The sequence below is a fragment of the Littorina saxatilis genome, linkage group LG5, assembly GCF_037325665.1.
Source record: "Littorina saxatilis isolate snail1 linkage group LG5, US_GU_Lsax_2.0, whole genome shotgun sequence".
NCBI classification, from domain to species: Eukaryota; Metazoa; Mollusca; class Gastropoda; order Littorinimorpha; family Littorinidae; genus Littorina; species Littorina saxatilis.
Window position 1 is genome coordinate 32,284,288 of NC_090249.1, and position 24,801 is coordinate 32,309,088.

The 24,801-nt window shown below is 40.0% G+C and overlaps 3 protein-coding genes across 3 annotated transcripts; 2 read left to right on the plus strand and 1 right to left on the minus strand.

Moving 5' to 3' along the window:
- Positions 1-852: 852 nt before the first annotated feature.
- LOC138966896 (UDP-N-acetylglucosamine transferase subunit ALG14-like) lies at positions 853-5,278 on the plus strand. Its single transcript, XM_070339286.1, has 5 exons — positions 853-1,015; positions 1,481-1,641; positions 2,114-2,236; positions 2,650-2,709; positions 3,198-5,278. The coding sequence occupies exons 1-5, from the start codon at positions 877-879 to the stop codon at positions 3,366-3,368; spliced, it is 654 nt and encodes a 217-aa protein (XP_070195387.1). The 5' UTR covers positions 853-876; the 3' UTR covers positions 3,369-5,278.
- Positions 4,260-16,209, minus strand: LOC138966895 (all-trans retinoic acid-induced differentiation factor-like). Its single transcript, XM_070339285.1, has 7 exons — positions 16,054-16,209; positions 13,406-13,566; positions 12,993-13,064; positions 11,906-11,980; positions 8,793-8,929; positions 8,346-8,446; positions 4,260-7,210 (listed from the first exon to the last, which is right to left on the minus strand). The coding sequence occupies exons 1-7, from the start codon at positions 16,192-16,194 to the stop codon at positions 7,103-7,105; spliced, it is 795 nt and encodes a 264-aa protein (XP_070195386.1). The 5' UTR covers positions 16,195-16,209; the 3' UTR covers positions 4,260-7,102.
- A 37-nt stretch (positions 16,210-16,246) lies between these two features.
- LOC138966893 (tektin-2-like) lies at positions 16,247-24,550 on the plus strand. The gene is made up of 7 exons (XM_070339284.1): positions 16,247-16,393; positions 17,958-18,183; positions 19,412-19,609; positions 20,493-20,707; positions 21,745-21,967; positions 22,646-22,869; positions 23,367-24,550. The coding sequence occupies exons 2-7, from the start codon at positions 17,968-17,970 to the stop codon at positions 23,557-23,559; spliced, it is 1,269 nt and encodes a 422-aa protein (XP_070195385.1). The 5' UTR covers positions 16,247-16,393; positions 17,958-17,967; the 3' UTR covers positions 23,560-24,550.
- Positions 24,551-24,801: the final 251 nt, after the last annotated feature.

A 24,801-nucleotide genomic window follows, 5' to 3' on the forward strand; every position in this document is an offset into this window, starting at 1 on the left:
GCCAACGACATCTTAGATGTCGTTGGTGGCAGCGAATGTTGTTGGATGCTATTTTTATTTCCATAAGGAATGTCTTTAAAATTTTTGTATTTTTTAACTGAATGCTGTGCTTTAATCCAGTCTTGCCATTATCGCCACTACAAATTGGTGAATTTTGTTTCTTCTAATCAAGCCTTGCCATTATGTCCATTACAAATTGGTGAAAATATTTTGTATTTAGATGAGTACAACTGTACAATTTTTTTCTTTTGTGTTTTTGTATTGCTTTTCTTTTTGAAACTTGTTTCGAAAGAAGCCTCCAAAGACAACAGTTTGACATTTGATGTGTGCTGTCTTTGCCATGGTGAGTGAAGATATATTTTTGTTAAACATAATTTTTTTCATGGTATCTTTGCCCATATATTTTTTTTAACATTTATGTCATACATAAGAGGTGTGGCTGAAAAGTAAACAAAACAACTGGTAAATATTACATAACTGACACCTCATCTCAGTCTCGATTTGCGGTCACTCGCACATCGTACTTGCTGAGATACAAATCTTACTGAGTCTAAAACTGATCTCCATTAACCCTTTCTCCCCCTCCCCCCCAAAAAAGAGAAAAGACCAGTTCTTTAAATATCCCCCCCCCAAAAAAAAAAAAAAAAAAAAAAGAGAAAAAGACTACAGTTCTTTGAATTGAACACTAAAACATTCTTTATGAACGACTCATCGGACCTCGAAAAATAAAGGTAGAGGGTGGGGAGTGCCGGTCCCCGAGCCGGGGCCCCGTAACCGACTCGCCGGTTCCCGAGCCTGGGGCTCCGTAACCGACTCGTCGGTTCTCCAGCCACGGCCTTCCGCAAATCTCCAGAGTTACACCCCTTACTTTGCAATATGGCTGTTTTCTATCTACTGCTGGTGCTGTCTGCTGTTTTGATTTCTTCGCTTCTGCTCACCTATGCCGTGATTGCACGACTGAGACAGAAACGAGAAACGCCAGGCACCAAGTCTATTTTAATTGTTGCTGGATCTGGTAAGACTCTTGGGCAGTCCTTGGTAGTTCGTCGTGTCCGACGTTTGCTTGTGTGCATCCACAGGCGGAAGGTATCGTCCACTGGACTACTACTATCACAGAAAGACTTTCTGTGGTAGTAGTAGTCCAGTGGACGATACCTTCCGCCTGTGGTGCATCATCATCATACTCTGGACGTCACCCATTCTCAGCATAGAGGTGCTGTCGCACATATTCTCACCAAAAGAACTTTTTGCATTTTATTCCCCATTTCTCATTCTTTTCTTCTATCTACCACTAGACGTCTGCATTATTATTACCATTCTTGTAATTTTAATCATAGAATTTAGTTTACAGACGAATAGTCTTTATCTTGCCTATTTTCGATCATTTGTATAATATTGCCTGTGAAATAATGCAAATAGCATATATATATCATTTGCATCAAAAATAAGGTTTGTAAAACTCCACTCATTTATGTTTCAGGTGGCCACACAAAAGAGATCTTGACTTTGACAGAAAAACTGGGCGGTCAGTGCAGCTCAAGGCACTATGTAGTCGCAGCCTCTGACTCCATCAGCATAAAAAAGATTCACAGCAGTGAACGAATACTTAGCGCTCGCAACATATCTGGGTCCAAGTCTGAGGTATTTTTTTAGTGTCATCAATCCTGACGGTGACAAACTACCAACATGAATGGTTTTTTTTATTGTAATGGTAATCGTCGTGCAAACAAATTTTAAGCTGGTGTAAGGAATTTTTACAGCAACAAACAAATAATTAGCGCTCACAACACATTGGGAGTCCCAGGTATGAGGTATACAAAATCAAGCACATGATGGATTCATATGCTATGAACATGGCCTAACCGTAAAGAGGAACACAGAATGATTTAATTTTTTGCCCTTTTTGCTAGTTTTCAGAGTGCATGTGTAAGTTTATGTACCTCCATTTTGCAAGTGTGTGTCACTGCTTCTGTACCTTACACTTACCAGTTTATATTTGTCATACAGATTTTCTAGATTTTCTACCATTTAAAAAAAAAGAAGAGAAAGCTTCTGGGGGCTGCAAAAGGTGGATACGTTGTTAAACCACTTGTATTTCTTGCTCTTATTGCAGTATGGAATTTACACAGTCCCTCGAAGCCGTGAAGTTAAACAGTCGTGGATGACAACTTTGTTTACCACTCTGTATGCTACTTTGTACAGCCTACGACTAGTTTTCCAAATAAAACCAGAAATTGTGAGTATGCTAATCAGCGATGCAGAAGTATTCAGTTGACTATGGAATATTTTAAGATTTAACCTGTTGACTGTTGAAAAGAAGAGTATATCATCAGACATCTGTGGACTTGTAAGATTGATTTTTTTTATGCTGAAAAAAAATGTATACTTTTGATGAATAAGAAATCAAATGTGCTTTTGCTTCGGTTGGGATTTGGGTTACATTGCATGTGTTCCCGGAGGAATGGTGCTGGAAGGAGGGGGAGTTGGGGGCGATAATGTTGGTAATATTCATGTATGAAATTCGATGAAAATTCAGTCAGTGAAAATATTTTGACTTTCAACAAAATGTATACATTGTAGCATACCAGTAGTAAGTTCAGTAAATGAGCGAACAAATTAGGCTGTCTACAACTTAATGCTCTGTTTCAGATTTTATGCAATGGTCCAGGTACATGTGTGCCCTTGTGCTATGCAGGTCTTCTTTTGAAGGTAACATTTCTATGCTCTAAGTCTGCACATCTTTACAATTTTGTACGTTTTATTGAGAACAGTCTTTTGAGACATGCTTTATCTTAGTTCTTGTGGGTAATTTTGCAAGACATTGCAACTTTTTTTTTTATTACAGAAAGAAATCTTTTGATCTGCATCTTCATTGTACTTCATGTTTTGTAGTTTTAGGGATAAAATTCTCCATTCTTTGGACCTTTTAAGTAACCACTGTCAATGCATGGACCCGTGATCATGTAGTTCTGTTGTTTTGTTGCTCCTTCTGAGATGGAGCATGTGGAACTCTCTCTCATTCCCTTTCTTTCATGCATGATCTTTCTAATTGTGTGCATGAGATAATTAGTATTACAATACAAAAAAGTTTCTTCGAATTTGGTAAACTCTGCACACTTTACTTTAAGAAAACATTAAAGGAAACAAGCAGAAGTCTTAGCTTTTAATTTTACTTGGACTTGTTTCATCTGTTTCAGATGTTTGGAATTGCTGACACAAAAATTGTTTATGTGGAAAGCATATGCAGAGTGGAAACATTGTCTCTTTCTGCCAAACTTCTTTATCCGTTTGCAGACTCTTTGCTTGTCCAGTGGCCCGATTTGGTGGAGAAATATCCCAAGTGTAGATACATTGGAAGAGTAGTTTAAATCTCAGAAAAATGTATGTAACCCGACATTATGTGAGCAGTATTCAATTCTGTGAGTGCATGCGTGTGTTTGTGTGTGTGTTCAATAAACAATGGTGGAAAACTTAACATGGTATGTCTATTTGAATGCATTGTGTGTACAATGTATGTGCTTATTTATTTGCATTGATGTATTTCAGTTTCATGTATTGTGATAAAGAATGTTGGTAACTGAAAGAGAAGAAAAAGAAAGGGGCGGGAGAAAGAGAGCATGAGTGTGTGATCAATCAAATGAATGATGTCTCATGTTTGTAGGAAATAATAAAGTCAGTGTTGTTGCCAGGCCTCGGTCTTCGGTCTCTGATGCATTCCTTTCTGATTTGACGCATTGGACCTAGCCTTGTCCGGTCGATGGACCGATAGTTTTTACGTTTTGGTGGTCAACTGACCTATATATATTCGTGCAAGGCGGACAAGGTCTGCAATGAATGGAATGGGAGTTGCAAAGTCGGAAAACAAACCCCGATCGAAATGCTCATGTTCGCTACGAGTGAAAATGCACTCGGTGCCGAGTCCGTGTTTGTCGTCATTGACACTCGAGGCTGCGTTTACGGAAATACCCGATCCAGCCGGTGTACCTATTTACCGAAAACGACGCAAACAGCAGAAAGTTCATCAATATAATACTACGGCATGGTAATTTGGACCTATTGTTTTTTTTAAAGCCAGGACATTTGGACCTATTGTTTTTGTTTAGGGAGGTCCAAATGACCTATTGTCTTCTTAGGCTGGCAACAACACTGTAAAGTGGTAAAAGAATCAGGAAATGAATAGTTAAAGATGGGTGTAAGCATGCGTGTGTCTGTGTGTGACACCATACACAGCCTGACATACTGCAAGAATCACACAAAGGTTATATTTCTCTGTTCAATAAATTGAAATCATTTTAATTATATCTTTCATAATCCATCACATCATGTAGCACAATTCATCTATTTTCAGGCATAAAATCATGAAATTGTAAAACAGGCACTTCACCCCCACCTCGATCATTTTTTTTCTAAAAAGTATGCCATCTGGGATGGATTTCAAGAATGATCTCTTGAGCTTTGAAAATAATGAAATAAATGCCATGAGAAATTCTATGGCTGCTTTTTACATAAACAATGACTTGTGAAGGAAATGGATAATGAAAGCATCAACAATGGTTATCACACAAATGTCTACTTCTTTGTCTTCAGTTTACACACATTATCACCAGCACCAAATAACTAATAAAAATAAGCAAAACTGTAAGACACCTTGGAAATTAACCCACGCCAGTTCATGCTGTTAGTAATCACATTGAACTGTGCATAACTAGATTCTTTTTCCACACCACTGACTGCAAATTCAAGGCAGCATTGTTTTTATCAACAATACAAGAACTAAAATCAAATGAAAAAAATCTGCTTACAAATGACTAACATTGTGTTTATACATACCTTTTTCTACCTGAAACCATCTAAAACTGGTTACAAAGTCTTCCTTCATGATATCAAAATACTTCTACGCCCTTCACCAAAATTGGAATGTAAAATACATCAGAAGAGAATAAAAACTTGGGCATTAAACAAATATTTTCTTCAATAAACAATCAATCAACCATGTAACACTTTTGCCTGAAAATAACAAAAAGAAAAGAAAGACAGAGAAACAGTGAAAGAAAAATCTGAGCTGATGAAGTCAAATTGTTACACAGCTGTAGAACTTGCACGGTTTACGCTGTGAAGAGGAAGGTTACCAATCACACATAACAAAGCACCATTTTCCTCGAGTTTCATTACATATAGGCAGTTCATGAATTTCATAACACATGTATCACAAAGTCAGATCTCTGAAAACAAGTGGCAAGAATTGTTTACTCCATAAAAACCTCAATTACTCATGTAACACATTCTCAACAAAGAATGACAGTCACATTTTATCCAGTAAGTTTTCGTCCTCACAGATTAACTTCTGGGGTTTTCAGTCAGTACCAAGATTTAACATCCTTGTAGGCATTAAAAAAAAAAAGAAAAAAGTCACATTTCATCATAATATCCAAATCATTCCAAACTTTCCATCCCTGAAATTCAAGACTAAGGTGTGACATTCTCAAAATCTGTTACACTGTATGCAAGAATGCCAAGAGTTTTAAATGTTCAAAAATAACTCTGTCAGGATTTGTAAGAGCCCCTTTTACTGATACAAGCTTTTGAAAAACGAGGCAAAGCAAGTACCACATTGCGGATCGGCTTTAGCCTGCTATCGGGACAAACAACTAACTCTGATGCGTATGTCATGTAGTGTGCGCTCAATATAAAACCCCTTTTCTTTTGAAAATACATGTATACTCATCAGAGTTCACGATTTGTTCCGGCAATGATCGCTGGCCCGCTCACAAAGTGTTTGGCTTGAGGTAACATGAGTTGAGGAAAACATGTGTTGTGTGCTTAGCGATCACTGACAGTGATCAGCAAGCAATCAACCGCAAAGCTCCGATGTGCACATTCTCAAAAGAAAAGGGTATCATATTGAGTGCGCACTTCATGATATTCACATCATAGTTAGTTGTTCATCCCGATCGCAGGTTAAAGCCGATGGCAGCATGGTACATGCTTTGCCTAGTTTTGAAAAGCTTGTACATGTATCAGTAAAATTAGGAGCTCTTACTCTACCACACCGCTTACAAATCCTGCGAGTTATTTTTGGAAAATGTCGATTATCAGGATGAACTGCGTTTGACTTGCAAGCTGGACAGTAACCCGAAGTACACACACATTTTATCAAAGAGTTAAGTGCAGCACATGTTTTTAGACGCACCCCTCAACCCCACTCATAATTCGTAACCTCAGAACACCGTCAGAAGTTGATCAATTTTAAATGTACAGTTCATTTACAAAATGTACTGGCCATTAACAAAGAACAGGGGTATGTGACTGCTTTGACAAAGATTTATGCATCTGACAGTATGCAATACAAATTAAATATGTTGAGGGTAACTATATTATATCACAGAAAAAGAGAAAAAGGCTAATTTTGAACAGACATGGAAAGCTGGTAATAAAGTCAACAAAATATTATTCAAATCATCTCTCAATTTCACATGATAAAACAACAAAAAAGGGAAAACTCAACATACAGAAAGGTTGATTGTCATAACATAATTATGAGAGAAAAAATAAAACAGAATCTGTAGAGTAGTAAGAAGCATAGGAAAGATCAAGAATCTGTTGAAATCAACTGAACTACATGATGTACATGTCTCATCATAGCACTGAACAAGACACAAACACAGGCGCTCTCTATCTCGCACTCATACACACATACTTCATTTCACGGTCACATTTTTTTAGGAAGACAACAAGAATTGATAACAGTACAAGGGCTTTCTGAAATATAGTCTTGATTCAAATCTTATGTATGAACAGGACACACACACATACACATACACAAAAATACACACACACAAGAATTGATAACAGTTCAAGGGCTTTTTGAAATATAGAGTCTTTGGATTCCAATCTTATGTGTAAAGAGGACACACCCATGCACACACACACACACACTCACATCTTTCAAAGACCATTTACCTGAAAGCATTTGGATACAATAATCATCACAAGTTTTGCCTAGCACCTGAGATCTAGTGAACACATTCTGCATAACTAGCGTAGTTTTTTTGAGTGCTGCAAACGAGGCAGTGCTGGCAAGGAATGGAGATCTGTGGAGAAGTTAAGACTGTTTCTTGACATGTCGTCGCTGTGTTACCCAGAGGAAGCCTGCCAGCACCACTGTGCTGCCGCATAGTCCACCAATAAATGGAACTAATGGAAAAGTGCCCTGCAACAAAAAGCAAAAAATGCATCAGACTCTCAGGATTGGTGTTAACATGTTCCCTCTATTTTGAGGAGAGAAAAAAATTGTGATGGTTAAGGCAACACACACACATACACACACAAAGAGGGTAGATACACCAATTACACTTTTTTTCAGCGCTCAAGTTCAGAAAGTCTGTGGCCAGTATGTTTTGTCTTCGGAGTGTGTGTGTGTGTCTGTTTTTCCCCATTAAAAAAACAAACAATTATTCTTGGTAAAGTAATACAGTTAAGGGTCGGCAGAAAAAATGATATAAAAGGTTAGGTTACCATAACAACACCATTTTGGGGGTTAAAGGCACAGTGAGCCTCCTGTAAACCATCACAGATACTGTCAGGCTTTTACACACAGTACAAACACCCTTTCATTTAAACACTCACCGCTTGAGAACATCCTAGTTGCCCTCCGTAAAGAGCGAATAATTTTCAAAGAATTTATTTTTGTGTGGTTTATCTTACCCCTGAGCCATCGTGAACCCGTGTGATCCAGTTTCCCTTTTTCACAATGCAGTCGTCAGTTTGTAATTTGAATGCGGTTCGCTGTGAGCTTATCTGCAATAGCACGTTATTATGCTCTGACTATAACGAAACAAACGGCTGTGGTTCACAAGAACTCTAGCGATGGTTTTTGACTGTGCAGAGGAACTGGCGATGTCATAAACCGTCGTCTGCTACGAGAACCACGACCTTGCGTGACCCTGCTTCCGGGCTTTTCTTTTTTCAAACTTTCACAACTTCGAATTGTACTGATCTTGTCTTGATGAAAAAAGAATTCTTTTATGACTTAAGAATGTTTGTGTAACAAGCTGTCAATTCATTATTTAGATTTTAAAAGTTAGGTCTAGCGCCAAAACGCACCACGGTCCGATTGTGATGGAGACAATCCGAAAAGTTAATTATTTGAAAATTGCTCGCTCTTTACGTAGGGCACCTAGGATGTTCCCGTTTGGTGAGCGTTCAAATGGAAGGGTGTTTGTACTGTGTGTAAAAGTCTGACAGTATCTGTGATGGTTTACGGGAGGCTTACTGTGCCTTTAAGTTTAGGCCTTACACACACACGCAGCCCCCTCACAAACACTCCCTTTCAATACACACATTACCTGTCTGAGACACTTGTAGCCATGGTAACCAGGTGAACAAAGACAGTCTACCAGCCCAGGACCAGCAGGCACACAGTAAGACTGAGGTGAGGGACAAGTTGCTGAAACATACAAACACCTCTATGTACTTTCATTTCTCTCATTTCTTAGACTTGACCCATACAACAAAACAAGTTCTGAATATGTACCAGCCTCACTCCCATTTCTTACAATAAAGCAAGTTCTGAATACCTATTTTAGTTTGATCATCAAAATACACAGAAAAATACAAAACTACTATGACTCCTTGACAACTGTGAACAGAACACATAAACAGAATGCTGTTTTAATGCCTATTTTATCACTTTCTTTCATGTGTTTTTTCATGAAAACTAAACATGCATACACATGCTAGCAGAAACAGAAACAGACAGACAGACAGTGAAATGTCAATATGATAGTACACACCATTATTTTCTATGTTGAAACAAGTATTATTAGCCTGGTGTTGACAGACAAGGCTGTTATTCACAAAGTCTCGCTCCTTCCAGGCCATGATGCCACCGGGGCACTCCTCCGGTTTCTTCTTGTCTGATGGGAGGGTGCTGAGAGCGATCAGATGAAATTGAATTAATAGCAAAAATAAAATATTCTGTATCCTGCACACACTTATTGGGAAAGACTTTGAAACATTGTAACACTACGATCACCTCGGGAGGCGAAGTGCAATCAAACAGGATTGAAAATGTTAGGGCTAATTTCTTAGCCCTATAAAAACTGTTATGCAAACCCGAAGGTTTCCATGAACATACAGACAATCGGAAACCACCAGACCCCATCACAAACAGAATTCCACAATCTACCGGCGTTAACTTAAAGGCCAGCAACTTGGGTGCAGAGTCTGCTATGAAAGGAGCGGTAGCCTCCCCTGTCACAATCGCCCTCGTTTGAATGAACTTCGTCCCGAAGTTCCGAAACGGGGGACCACTGTCCATCCCAAGTTCACAGAATGGGAACAGCACGAAAATGTTCAGTGGTCATATTATGCCATTACCTGAACATATCATGCCGAGTCCCATCCCTGCTCGCAAGCGCCAGATGTAACGGAGTGCCGTAACACTACGATCACCTCGGGAGGCGAAGTGCAATCAAACAGGATTGAAAATGTTAGGGCTAATTTCTTAGCCCTATAAAAACTGTTATGCAAACCCGAAGGTTTCCATGAACATACAGACAATCGGAAACCACCAGACCCTATCACAAACAGAATTCCACAATCTACCGGTGTTGACTTAAAGGCCAACAACTTGGGTGCAGAGTCTGCTGTGAAAGGAGCGGTAGCCTCCCCTGTCACATAGTTAACACAATAATTCTGAAACGCACAACATGATATGAAACAAACAATGTACAGTACACTGCATAGACCCAGGTTAGTTCTGTTTGTATGGTCTGCTGGCTTGCTGGTATAAACAAAAACTTGTTTTAACATTCTAAATCTTAATTCATTATTCTCACACTAAAATATACTGTTCAAAAAAAGAAACGCATAGTTGCTACTTGCCAAATTTGTTTTATTTTTCGAAAAAATTAACAGAAAATCCAATATTTAGATTATTTGTTTGAAATTTGGTATGGACACAGTTGAATGCACACACAGTTCATTTGCATCTTCAAATCAATCAGTCAATCAATACGATTGGGTGCCGAGGCTGTCAAGTCAGTAGGGGGTGTGACTGCCTTGAGCAGCAACAACTGCCCGGCACCTTCTGGGCATGGACTGGATCAGATGCCGGATATCTTGCTGTGGGATGGTGTCCCACTCCTCCTGAAGTGCCTGCAATAGATCGCGGTGATTTGCCGGCGCTTCTTCTCGCCTGCGCACACGTCTGTCCAATTCATCCCAGAGGTGTTCTATCGGGTTCATGTCTGGCGACATGGATGGCCAGGGAAGCACCTGGACATGGTGGTCGGTGAGGAACTGGGTGGTGAGTCGTGCTGTGTGCGGGCGAGCGTTGTCCTGCTGGAATATGGCATCCTGGTCAGCCAGAAGAGGAAGGGCGTGTGGGCGCAGAATTTCCTCCACGTATCGCTGGGCAGTTATGCGCCCTTGGACGTGCACCAGGGTGCTCCTTCCAGCGGTATTGATCGCCCCCCACACCATGACGCCTCCACCACCATGAACGGGTGCCTCATCCACACAGTTGGGCGCGTAACGTTCGTTTACTCTCCGGTAGACCCTCCTCCGACCATCATGTCGCTGGAGCAGGAAGTAGGACTCGTCGCTGAACCACACGTGTCTCCAGTGATTCCGGACGGTCCAGCGAAGGTGCTGGTTGCCCCACTGCACTCGGTTCTGGCGATGGCGGCGGGTGAGGACAGCTCCTCTGTGAGGTCTGCGAGCTCTCAAACCAGCTTCATGCAGGCGGTTCCGCACGGTCTGGTCCGATAATCGGTGTGGCCCGGGGAGAGCCTGGACAGAAGATGAGGCCGACAGGAAACGATTCCGGAGGTGGCGGAGCCGTATGAAGCGGTCGTGAGCAGCAGTTGTCGCCCTTGGTCTTCCCGCTCGTGGCAAGTCAGCAACGGAGCCAGTGGCTTGAAACCTGACCCACAGTCTACTGATGGTGCTCTGGGACACGTGGAAGTGCCTGGCGATTGCACTTTGACTTTGGCCTGCTTGTAAACGACCCAATGCAATTTGGCGGTCTTCTCTGCTCAATCGGGCCATCTTTCGTCGCTGAATTGTCGTCTGATTTCTTTGTGGCGAACAATCCGCTTTTATGGGTTTTGGAAGACATGGTGAGAGCTCAATATTCCCCGAGTTTCGCGAGATTACACTGAAGCATGACGAGTGGTCATGCCAAATGAGCAATTTTGACATTGTAGCCACTGATAACGCATGCGTCACGTGCAGAGCTCACTTGTGGCAATGGACGAAAGGTCGACGACCAGATAAACATTTTCTGCAGTTTGGTGGATATCCTTGTAGCCATATAACTAAATTATCCAAATATTACAAGCTATGCGTTTCTTTTTTTGAACAGTATATGATCTAAACTTAAACACACTAAACTGCACGCCAACAGTAAGTAGCAGCGCCGCAGATAACAAGCACACACACACACAAACAAAATGTGGATGACTGTACAAGTTACAACATTCAAATCAAGATAACATTCCTACAGATATTGAGATAATGATACTTCTCAACATTCACTGTGTAGAACATTACATAAGTCAAGATTTTTCTGTCCTCGAGCTCTGCTGGATTGCTGATGTGAAAGCAAAACCAGACAATAATTCCAAACTTCATTTTCTTTGTATCAAAATATTTTTAATATATATATCTGAGTGGGCAGTAGAAAACTGACAGATTTGGAGGTTGCCAGGCAAGTGGGTGAACCAAGTATTTGTACTCGCCAGACACCATATCTACCCGTCTGGCATGGACGGTCGGGTGTTAAGGTACACCCTTGCTGTACAACTCCTACAAGGTACGACTGTGTGAAGGTGAGTGATAGGTGTAATGACACAGAAAAGAGTAAGATGGCAGAATACACTGGGGAAAAAATAATACTTACAGATAGTCAAGGCTTGTCAGGTGGTAAAACTCATCAGCAGCCACAGATTCCAAGTCTGGGTTATCATCCAAAGTGCTAAAATATAATTTAAAAAAATGTTAACATCATCCGAAAGAAAAGACAACAGGATAATTATAAATGCCAGAAAAAGACACAGAAAGAAAAACAAGTCGCGTGAAGCGATATCAAAACATTTAGTCAACCTGTCCACCTGAAACTAGAACAACACTGAAAACCAGTCATCACCGAGACTACACAAAGTAAGGCTTGGCTGGACCAAACCCAGTGACATGAGACAGACTGCGCCCATCTCGGCGGAGCATGCATACGTAGTACATGTACCTAACATGCCCACATGAATTTTCTTTAATTCTGGATTCCTGGACTATGTTAATACATTTAGCCAAAACTTGACTAAGTGCAAAAACATTAATGCAGTAATTCTTTGATGCAGAAATGTTCTACAGGATTGACAAATAAACATAGCTACATGCATAGAGAATACTACATGGCTTGCTGTGTCAAACCAGATTTACACGAGTTTTTTTTTAAAATATTGAACTGCGAGCGAAAGCGAGCTGTTCACTATTTGAAAAAGCAACGAGTGTAAATCTGGTACGACACAGCAAGCCATGTAGTATTCTGTTTATCCTACATACTGTACTTACGTGTATTTTACTGAAAATGTCTTGCAGTCGAGGCAGCTAAATTGAAGACGCTTGTTTTGGAACCTCGATCTCGTCTAAAGCCTCGTGCAATCTATTACGTCAAAGCAAAGAAACGTCACTCTGAAAGTGCGGCGTGACGTGTTAGTTCTAAAGATTCATCGAGGGTAATTAGCGAGCGCAATTTTTTTTTCTATAATGACGTTTGTCTCAGTGATTTTGGCATCATAAGCAGTGGAAAAACAGGTCCCTGCCAGACTTGCTTGACATGACCTCATTTACATGATATATACACACGTGTGATTTGAACGATTATTATCTATGGGGTGTCTCTCTCACGTATGTAGGATAAATATATTTATATAACGAAGAGATAGACATGACTTTTTATACATTGTTATCTAATGAGGAATCATACTCACATTACTACCAATGATGTCATGTCTTTGAAGAAACCAGTGATATTTTGTAAACTGCAGTTTCGAAGGTCTACCCTGCGAGACAAATACTCATGAATATTAGACACTAAGCTTCAAACATGAACAGAAACAAAACAGCGTTATGAAATAACTTGATGGATCAATAGATACCTAGACAAAAACTAAGGAAAGCCTTGTCCACTTAATCAAAAGAAATACACATATACAGACTTTTCATGACTTTATGACTTTCAAGTTTCATGCATGTTTTGTTTTGAACAGCGTCCATTACTCTACAGGTACAAACATAAGAAAGAAACATTGAAACGTATAATCCCTGATGCTTTAAATGTTACATTTTCCGTTCATTCCTATAATCTCAGAATAATAAAAAAGCGTATCTTTTCTAGTCCTACCCCATAACATCTGTATCCGTAAAGTTGCCCTTTGTTGAGTTGACGCAGCATCGCTGGTTCTTGGTCAGGTTCATGGCACTGACCTTGCAATAGTTGACCACATGCGAGGGTTGTCCTGCTTGACCAGTGCATAACATGTCACATACTGAACCCTGGTGACACTGACAGAGAAAAAAAAAAGATGTAAGATTCCAAGTAAAGTGTGAGCACACCAAAGCGGTCTGTATGCTGACATGTCTGCCAGACTTTTGGGACAAGAATTGAAGAAGTGAAGAATAAATAATTGAATAAATACACTGTATATATATATATATACAAAAACAATAAAATCAGAAAAAAATAAATCTAAGTTTGTATAAATTTGATAAATGATGATCATTATTTGGAAAGTAATCTCTACCTCTCACACACACACACACACACACTGACATTGACAAGCACACACATACATACGCACACACAAATACTGACACGTGAATGCAAACACAATGAAGCCCATTTTCTCTTTCTTCCTCTAAAACACACACACACACACACACGAGAGCTGACATAAACCAGGTAGTGGTATAGACATATATCGATAATGACACATAATGATAAATGACGTAGTGCTATGGACACACTGTGATAAAGAACAATGTGATAGAGACTTGTAGACAAATGACATGTAGCAATAATTGATGTAGTGGTAGCACAACTGACAGGTAATGATAATGATACGCACCCATCTCTACCTACACTATGTCACGAGCTTTCCTTCTTCTCTTCAGTTTCTGTTCTTGTACCTCTGAAGGTCTGTATGGAACTAGCCCTCATGATCACTTCATACCTCTTCTTCTTCTTCTTCTACGTTCCCGGGACTCCATACCAATAACTAGGGTCATATGCTGTATAACTATACAGAACCCCTACCCTCTCCTTTACTCGCATTCACAACTCCCTTGTGCTGGGTCAGTGGGTGTGATGAAAGTTAGCACAAATTGTTATACAGTAAAACTTGCATCTAGCGGACCCTTATTTCGGCGGACACCTTAGCATAACGGACAATTCAAGTGAGGACGGATGTATTTTACACTCAAAAACACCTTAAAAGAGCGAACACCTCAAAGGGACGCGGGCACCCTTTTTTGGTCCCGATTGGGTTCGTTACTTGTAAACAACGGACAAACCCTTGAAGCAGACAGCTTTTAGCAGACGCTGGTCCACCATCTTGGTTCTGCAAATACAATCTCGCTGGCGATGTGAACGCGCGAGAAGCTTATTTTGTAAGCCAATGACAGCACTTGAAAGAAGTTGATTTTTGTATGGTGCACGCTCATTGGTCGATGCCGTGAACTCACAAACATTTGCATTTCGGGTTTCTACTTTCTGTACTGTAATGCATCTTCGTCTCATCCTTCGTCTTCGTCTCATCATGCCAAAACGAACATTTTTGACTTTAGAAGAGAGAGTCGATGTCATAAAGAAATTGGACAAGGGGCAGTCCGTTCGAAAAGTTGCCGATGAGCTGAATTGCGGAAAAACTCAAATTTCCAACATGAAAGCTGATCGAACACAAATTCTCTGTCAGTGGGAATCCGGTGCCAGATCGACGGCAAAATGTGTTGAGAAGAAAAACAACCTATGATGAGTTGAACGAAGAACTCTTCGAGTGGTTTTCAACAGCTCGATCAAAGAATCTTCCCGTGAATGGCCCATTGCTTCAGGTCGTAAGAAACCGATTGCACCTCTCTCTCTCTCTCTCTCTCGCTCGCTCGTTCTCTCTCTCTTGACTTTTTCCGCAAACCCCAGTGATAAACTTACTGATTGTGGTTTTGTACATACATGTTGCAGACTATCCTTGAACTTTTTCTCTTCGTCACTTTCTGTATGACTAATGCACAGTTTGTAATTTTTATTAACAATTGTTTTTCTGAACATCGTTTTGGTTTTCATTTTTATGACATGTAATGAAAGAAAATCAAAGAACTAAACATGCATAGACACTCTATTTACATTTATATATAAACATGCACACATACATACAATAAAACTACATGTACCACTAACAAACAATCATGTAATTCATTTGGCTGTTGGTTTTTTTTTCTCCAAAAAAATGTTGGCGCATTCATATTCATAAGAAAGGACACCTTGCTACAAAGGACAGTGGCAAGGCTCCCCAAGAGTGTCCTTTGCTCGCAGGTTTTACTGTACCTTACTCTTCCAAATTAAGACCTTCCATTGAAAATGAACTGATGACACACTTTCTTGAAAAGAGGTCATTCTTTGTTTGCCCCCTTTACGATAAGCCTTACGATAATATTGAACTTACAGTACACCTTATTCTTATACATTTAGATCGCTCACATTCAATGCAGAGGCGTTATTGACTTACATTTGATACAAGTCACTTATAAAACAACGTATAATTCTGTGAAATTAATTGATGGAATGAGCTCCAAAATGAAGCACAATTTGTTCATGTGTGGATTTGATTGAGGAAAAGGGATTTATACAATAAAAATAATTTGAATAAGACCAGCAGTCATCACATCGTAGGAGATCCTGCGTTTCAAGAGATTTCCATTTCTGGAACATATCCAATCAATATTCATGCTCTGAAGATACGGTTTACAAACGTGCTAAAAAGTTGAAGTCAATCTTACCTTTGCCTTGGAGGCAAAAAGGCTTATGAGTGCGAAGAACAATAACTTCATCGTGCTGATGTTGATTTTGACAACTCGTGATCCTGAGGGTGCAAAGGTCATTTCCGCTAAAATATGCACTTCCGGGGGAAAGAGCTCCATGACGACGTTCCTTGTTGTTTTGAGGCAGACGTTTTGATTGGTTGAACTAAGCCTGTCTGAAAGTAATCCAGCTACTCAGGTGTTCCATAACATCGGGTTTACAAGGGTTGGTGTTTCGTTAGCAACGAGGTTGAAAGTGCCACTGTATCTTTCCCTGGTTCGGATAATTGGGCAGAAGGACAAGTCTTGCCACTTTCAGGTAAGAATTGATACTAGTTGGCAATTAGATGTCCTTTTTGATACAGAATTGTCCGATGTCTTTGCGCACACGGCAGGAAATGAACCACAATGATCTAAAGACAGTGATGATGATCGCAACCTGTTCTCTGTTCAATATTGATAGGCGCCATGACTACTCTGTCGAACATTTTGAAACAATATATCATTATCATTTTAAATGGCAATTTTTTTTTCTGCTTGAAAGTTTACTGCATCGCTCTGTATGCCCCTATCTGTTCACTTGGCCGAACTGATTATACACTTAAGAGAGCAATTATGTGGCACGTGAATGGAAGTAGAAAATTAAAATCTATACCAAAGTTTTTTTGCAGGATCATTTCTTCGTAGTTCACATTCAAAACACATACAAATACACACAAAATATACAGAAGAGCTTTCTTAGAACCGATAGTATGAGTGTCACATCGTTTGATATGTAACTTTACTCTATTGTGTGCATGTTTGTGTATTTAACCTCTGCTGCCTTTTAAGCTTTTTTGCTGAACTTGAGGTTTAGAGTGTGAATGTAAATCAATTTAATGAATCTAAAGATTATTATAAGAGGGAACACTTGTAACTCCAGCATCAGATAAACATCTCAGTTTGATGTTAAGTATCATAGCCTTCATACAAAGATGAGAGGGAGAAAGTTTGTCCCCCAGTATTTCAAAATCAGTCAAGGAGGACAAGTTTCACTCTTCAGTTCAAACAGTAACTATGGAAGGAAGATAAACGCACCTCAGGTGGTTGTATTTGTTTCAAAATAACAGGAGCATAATTATAAAGAATGTGTGTTCAGCTTTAAGTCAAAGTACTCTAGGCTATCTCCGAGGCATGGTTTTGAAATAAAGTGAGAAATGGTATCACGCTAATTGCATTATTCATTTTTTGTACAAAGGTAACGCAATTCATGGACACCACCAGGTTGACAGGATGTAGAAGTACTGAAAAGATTAAGAACACATGTAGAAACAAATAAAAGAGATACATGTAGTGTGACATCCTTTCCTATAGTAGTCTTTAGGGCCAAGCTGAGCTGAAGAAAAATACACACAAAAACTAACTACTTGTGGCTGAAACTAAATGTGACAACACCAAATTTCTATCAATGATAATTATTGAAGAAAGATTTTACATCAAGCCTTCTTATCAAAACAAAACAGTCAGGGGAGGATGAGGGGTTGTGAAGACAGATAAGCATAAATTTACCCAAACCATTGCCACTTCTTCTCCTACTTTTACTCTGACATCTACTTCTCCTGCTTCCGAGAGTGCTTCATTGGGACCTGCCAAAAGTGTCCCTTTGTTGGTGGTGTCCTCTCTTGACAGGCATACGTATAATAGTCACATTCATAATCTGAGGGACAAAAGGAAGTGTCCTCTGATCAGAGGGTTTTTATATTACAGGTACCAACAACTTTACTGTTACCCCCTGTTTTTGCTGTATACAATCATTTCACACAAAAAACAACATACTGAATGATAACAGGCAAACTACTCACAAACCACTTCTATTACTAATACCACACTATTTTTCCCCCCAGACCCAACAAAATGGCCACAGAGGTTCGCCCCACAACGCGCTTCCAGCCGCCAGACTGGTTCACCAGCAACTACAGCATCTCCACCAACGCTGAGCGACAGCGCAGCGCCTCCCACCAGGTGCGACAGGAGGGCCGTTTCCTGAGGAACGAGACAGATTCACAGACAAAATGGGACCAGTACTCCAACAACGTTCGCCTGGGCGACCGCGTTGACCACATCCGTAAAGTGAGCATGATCATTATTTTGTTTCTTCCTCTTTCTTTCTTTCTTTATTTGGTGTTTAACGTCGTTTTCAACCACGAAGGTTATATCGCGACGGGGAAAGGGGGGAGATGGGATAGAGCCACTTGTCAATTGTTTCTTGTTCACAAAAGCACTAATCAAAAATTTGCTCCAGGGGTAGTACAATATATTACCTTTCTGGGAGAATGCAAGTTTCCAGTACAAAGGACTTAACATTTCTTACATACTGCTTGACTAAAATCTTTACAAAAATTTACTATATTCTATACAAGAAACACTTAACAAGGGTAAAAGGAGAAACAGAATCCGTTAGTCGCCTCTTACGACATGCTGGGGAGCATCGGGTAAATTCTTCCCCCTAACCCGCGGGGGGTCTTCCTCTTTCAAAGATCGATTTTGTTGCACATACTTAATAGCAGGACTATTTAATGCATTCTGCCAAATTTATACAAATGGCTTGTATGATGAAACCTCTGTGTTAAGAGCCTTGAATATTGCTATTTCATATGTTACGTGGATTTCCATTGGTCAATTGGGCAAAACTGAGCTCAGTGCAAAAGTGATATCGACGACATTTCTGTCGATATCAGTTTTGATATCGACGACCTCTTTATTGCTTCCCCACTTCAAAATCAAAAACACCTACATTTAAAAACAAACAAATATATATGAAAATGTAATTATCCCAGAATTTAGTTGAGCAAGTGACTAAAGACTTTTTGAAAGAAAAGACATTTTGAAATACTGAAAAGTACAAGAAAAGAGTGAACAAAAAGAAATAATAATCAGAGGGAGGGATATGGAACAGCCAAAACTGAGACAAATACTTTTGTAATTTCTTTACAGTAAATACAAAATGTCCAGAGAATTAGCAATATATCTAACATTGACTGACTGTGTGACGATATCTTCTGCTATTGGTCTGTTTCGACAGTGATATCAAAATCTCGACCTTCGGTCTCGATTTTGATATCACTGTCTCAACAGACCATAGCAGAAGATATCATCACACAGTCCGTCAATATTGGGTAATGTTAAGACTTCTCATCATTCACAATCTTTTTTTTATGAGTTTGGGATTTTTGGGGGTCTAGTTTCCGAATGTTATTGAAAGCCTGAGTTTTTCACCATCTAACATTTCTTAAAACACAAAAACTACCATAACAAGTCTTCTGTCATTCTTCTATTCACTGACTATCTCGGCTTTCAGTGGAAGGAGATTCTGGAGAAGACTTTGGCAGATCTGGACAAGGAGATCGCCGATCTTTCCGAAGCCAAGGAGCTGACAGAAAATGCTCTGGAGGGCATGAACACTCCCACAGATGTCGCTGTGGAGAATCTGACAATCAGGGAAGGTCGTCACGGGATTGATGTCGTACAGGATGAAGTTGAGAACCAGCTGCACAAGGTAAGGGATAAGTGTGTGTGTGTGTGTGTGTGTGTGTTTGTGTGTGTATATGTGTGTGTGTGTGTGTGTGTGTGTGTGTGAGAGAGAGAGAGAGAGAGAGAGAGAGAGAGAGAGAGAGAGAGAGAGAGAGAGAGAGAGAGAGAGAGAGAGAGAGAGACAGACAGACAGACAGACAGACAGACAGACAGAGAGAGACAGAGAGAGACGGAGAAGGGTGAGGGGAAAGGGATGAATAATAGATGCTGTGTCAAGATCTGACATCTTCTATTTTCTATTGAGCTGGTCTCTCAAAGGGGACAAACCCTCAAATTAATCATGCCATCTGGAAATCAGTGAAAAGTAGAGAGTATCCAAATGAGAAAAAAAACAAAAACACTTAATCAGACATGTGCAGCTGGCTTTAAGGTAGTAAATTTGTTTCAGCTGATGTTTTGAATTCTTATCGTTACATTGACTTTGCTATTTATTCTGAATCTTCTTCTTCCATGAACTGCTCAGTATTTGTAACATTTTCATTGGAACTGGAAGCAGTGTTCTTATTACAACTTCGAATCAGATCCTTTCTGGTATCATAACATGATTTGACATGACTTGACTTGACCACCTAATATGGCAAACAATCCTTTCCATCTCCTTCCATGGGCAAGAGATGTTTCCAGCATTTTCAAAGCTGCAAAGATCATTTTTGAGAACCCCAGATTAAACAGATCCCCAGGTTAAATCTGATTTTGTTTTCCAAACATGTTCGGGGGGGAAGGGATAGGGGTTAGACATTCCTGCAGGCTTTTTTGTTTAATTTTTTCATTTTTTTCATGATCTCATGCCTGTCCTCTCCAACGTTTCTGGCCAGTGGATCATACGATGCTCTGCTTATTTATTGCAGGAGGTCGAGGTGATTGATGGCATCAAGAAGGCCCTGCAGCAGAGGATAAGCGAGGGCTTTGAGCAGCTGTGCGTGCTGCAGGAGGCCAGACAGCAGGTGCAGGCAGACCTTCAGGACAAGAACATCGCTGTAGGCATCGACATCGACCAGTACAACCTGACTGACAGGTCCTCACAGATCAGCTACAAGCCAGACTCCATGCGAGTGCCAAAGGGGTGAGTTCACACTCTCAATACTGCATGGACAAGCATACAATATGAAAAACTCAGTATAAACGCTCTGTCTTTGACCATTAATTAGTGAAAAAGCTAAAGGTGTATTAAAAAAAAATAGCAAGAAATGTTCTCTAAATCTGTGATGGCTCGGTGGGTACAGCTTCAGAATATGAGATCGTGCTTACGTACATGTCTTGCAAATACATTCTCCTGACAATTTTCCACTGCAAAAAGAAAACAGATGTTTTTGCATTCTCGGACTACTAAGACCCAATTTTGGAAATGGCTGAAACTACTAAAGGATTTAAAAGACTGTTGGGTCGATATATATATTTGTGACTGTAACATTATAAGATGTTTGATGGGTTGTTGACAGACCAGCTTTTTTGTCGGTCCGAGGGGGAGCATATCGTCAGCTATTTTCTTTGCTTTTATTATTGTTTCTTATTTGTGCTTCGTTTATCGATACGTCTTGTGCACGGGTCAAAATGTGTCTGTCAGGTGTCGTTTTACTTGAACTTGACGTTCGTGTTTCTCCGAACGTCTGTGTATCGGAAACACAGATACACGCACTCCATGACTCTGTAAGAAGACAAAACATATCGCTAGGTTTCATTTGTTTTTGATGAATGTATGACCTTTCATGAAGTAGTTTTGTTTTTTGTTTACTTTTGCCAGTTTGCCAGTTCGTTTTTGGAACTTTGCAAAGCAGTGTCGTGTCGTCTGTTTAGGTCTGGGGAAACACCAATGAAAAGAGCCGAAGAATCCCCGAGCGTTTCTATTGGGTTTGCTTTTGATTATCCATGTATAACCTACTTCCTGCAACTATGGTAACCGGGGATTTATTGCCTGGGGAACATGAGATTTATTTCCCAGGTGCTTGTGAATGAAAACTCGTGAAAATGATGACAAATTGTTTTGTCAAGAACAAACGTTCCAACAACTTGCATTTTTTTAATTTGGGAACGTTGGCAGTCTCTTTGTTTTGGGATTTACTGAAGGATTTTCTAAAGAGTTCTTCAACCGTAATCTTACAGGAGCACCACACCTCAGCAATGGGAGGACTTCAGCCGATACAACAAGGAGCGGGCCGATTCCGAGATGCTGGCCTCCAACCGACTGAGGGAGGCCATCCACCACACCCTGCAACAGACTGCCAATGATCTGGAGGCCCAGAAGATCGCCACAGAGTATGCGTACCGCAGACGCATCCACGAGTTTGAGCGCGCACGGGACGAGCTTGAGTGGCAGAAGAAGAACGTAAGTCTCTGTAACTGCTGTTAATATGAATTATGCGGATTGGCTAGTCAAGCTATCCACAGAGCTTTGTCATTCTCATGGGGAACATAAATCTGCACAGACAGTCAAACACTCAGTAAATTTACGCTGATACAAAAATGTGTCGAAATGGGTACTGAGATGGAAGACCTTATATGAAAGCGATGTGCAACTCCTAAGTTATTAGAGAATGTTAAGCCTGCATCACACATAAACTTATTTTGTTCGAGTTGCATGTATCTTTCACAAACACATGATTTACAACCGTATATTTCCTGCGATATATTGTATGTTATGATATTTTGCAATGATGTTTTGCCATAGTTCGTTATACGCGTAGGTGTGCGAGAATATGTAAGCGCAGTGCTTTAAAGATGTCCATGTTATATAGTGCTATATGTTTTATGTAAAATCAATGTCTTGTTTGTATTATTGTTATGTACCACCCCTGAATTTCTCTATGAGATAATAAAGTATTCTTATTCTTATTCTTATTTCAAGCAAAAGCTTGCGCAGTCTCGCATACACAGCTTCCAGTTAAGCCTAATGATGAAAACCAAAAGCTTTTATCATCTAGCATTTGAACTGTTATAAATGAATGAACAATGTTGAAAAAATTACAAAAACAACTAATTCTTCTGGTTACAAATTTCTGTGCAGACGGAGGATGAAATCGCGGACATGGAGAATGACATCCGTGGCATTGAGGAGGCAATCCGTGCCAAGATCAACCCCATGAAGCTGGCCCAGACACGCCTGGAGAACCGAACCTACCGTCCCAACGTGGAGCTGTGTCGCGACGCCCCACAGTACGGTCTGACCGACGAGGTCAAACAGCTGGAGGCCACCAAGAAAGCCCTGGAGGAGAAACTGAAGCAGGCCCAGTATGTATATTTTGCTCTTTCAATGTGTAGCTGCATTTGTAACACAAACAAACCAATAAAACGAAACGGAACTAAAACGGAAGAGGAATAAAGTTACATAAAGTTGTATGCTGAGGCTTGGAGGAAGATCAATACTGAAAATGTATTCATGGTTCAAGTGTGAAGTGAAGAAGGGATAGAAGATGGCAGGGACCTAGAACACGAACTAAAAGATGTCAAAATCTGAAGATGGACATTGTGACATTGTCTGACAAACATGGTTGCCTGGAAAGATTTGCATCAGAGATGTTCTTGAGCAACATTTTGGCTGAGCCTGAACCTTCAGTAACGTACTTCTTGAGTATCACACAAGGCCTGTTTTAAACGCCAATAGTTAGTCACCACATAGTCTTAAGCGGAAACACACTTATACCAGACAACAGAACTTCATTTGACCCAAACAGCACAAATCTAACACAGACTCTTACACACTGTGACAATTCTCTCTTGTCCCACAGGCATGCTCTGGACGGCCTCCAGAAGAACCTGCACCGCATCAATGACGATCTGGCTGAGAAGAACAACTCCCTCATGCTGGACAACCGCTGCATGGGCATCCGCCAGAAGCTAAACCCCAGACCCCAGACCGTCGTCCAGAGAAACCTCACCCTCACCGGCATCGAGCGGGAACGATCCAAGGTTCTAGCATAAGGCAGACGCTTCAGGGCATTTTGCTGTCCCTAAAAATGACTTGTTACAGTGAAACTGGACTAAAAGAATACAAAAGTTATGACCTAATATCAAAAAAAGGATGGCTGTGGTGTGGTGGTAAAGAATTTTAAAGTCCAAGTAAAGCAGGTAGGAAGAGTTGTCGCATTACTGTCAGATTTGCTCAGAATGCGATACTTTTGAATGCATACTACTTTATGGATAAAGGTGATGAGTACAAGGATTCAGTTTCAGTGAGGATTAAATAATAAATTTGGATCTCCCACTTAAAAACAGTTAGGTGACAATGAACCAAAATGTTGAAAATATAAATTAATTTGATACTTCAGTTTTTCCAATTTTGAGAAGAAAACAAGTTTTTCTCCCAAGATAATTGAATTTCAAAGTACAGTATGTGCAAATATATGTAGCTGTATATTTGAAAACCAACAAACCATCATCTTTTAAGAAATGTTTCCTTGCTTTTCATTTGTTATGTTGAATTTGTTTTCATATTGTACATGGATGCTTGCTATCTTGTGTTAGCTATCAATTTTATCAGTATTAAATAAATGACAATTCTTGTGTGTGCTTTTCACCAGCCAGAGGAATAAAATGGGGACACTATAATTATGTGTATTTTACCACACTCAAAGTCTTTCTCTTTTTTTCCGACCTTGCAATGTAGATTGTTTTCATTGTGTACTCTATAGCTGTTGTGATGATGTGTGTGTTTGTGTGAATTTTTTGCCCACTTTTACAACCTTCTCAAATTTGAGTCTTGATCATGCATTCAAACGCACCAATCTCTTTTATGCATGCAAAAGCTTTTTGCAAGTACTGCAAACAAGTTTGAAATGTTTTGTACAGTCATAAATCATTCTATAATTTAAAAGCAGAAGAACCTGTGATCAGTAAAGACATTGTAAATGTACACCAGCATGGATGGAGATATCTGGAAAATTACTTGAAGCAATAAATGCATCAATGACAATTTGTAGGTTTGCCTTCAGTTATTTTATGAATCATACATACCCCTATAACTCTGTTTATTCAAGCGTGCGTGTGTGTGTATTGGTATGTGTGTGTTGGTGGGTTTTTTTTCCCCATCTCTTATCAAGAATGAATTCCGAACACTCAAATTTTTGACTCATCTGAGTAATTTGTCCGGTGAACAAAAACTAATCTCAGATGTTTTAGAAGCTAGAGCTTTGAAACTTTGCACACTTTTCTGGGTTTGATGAT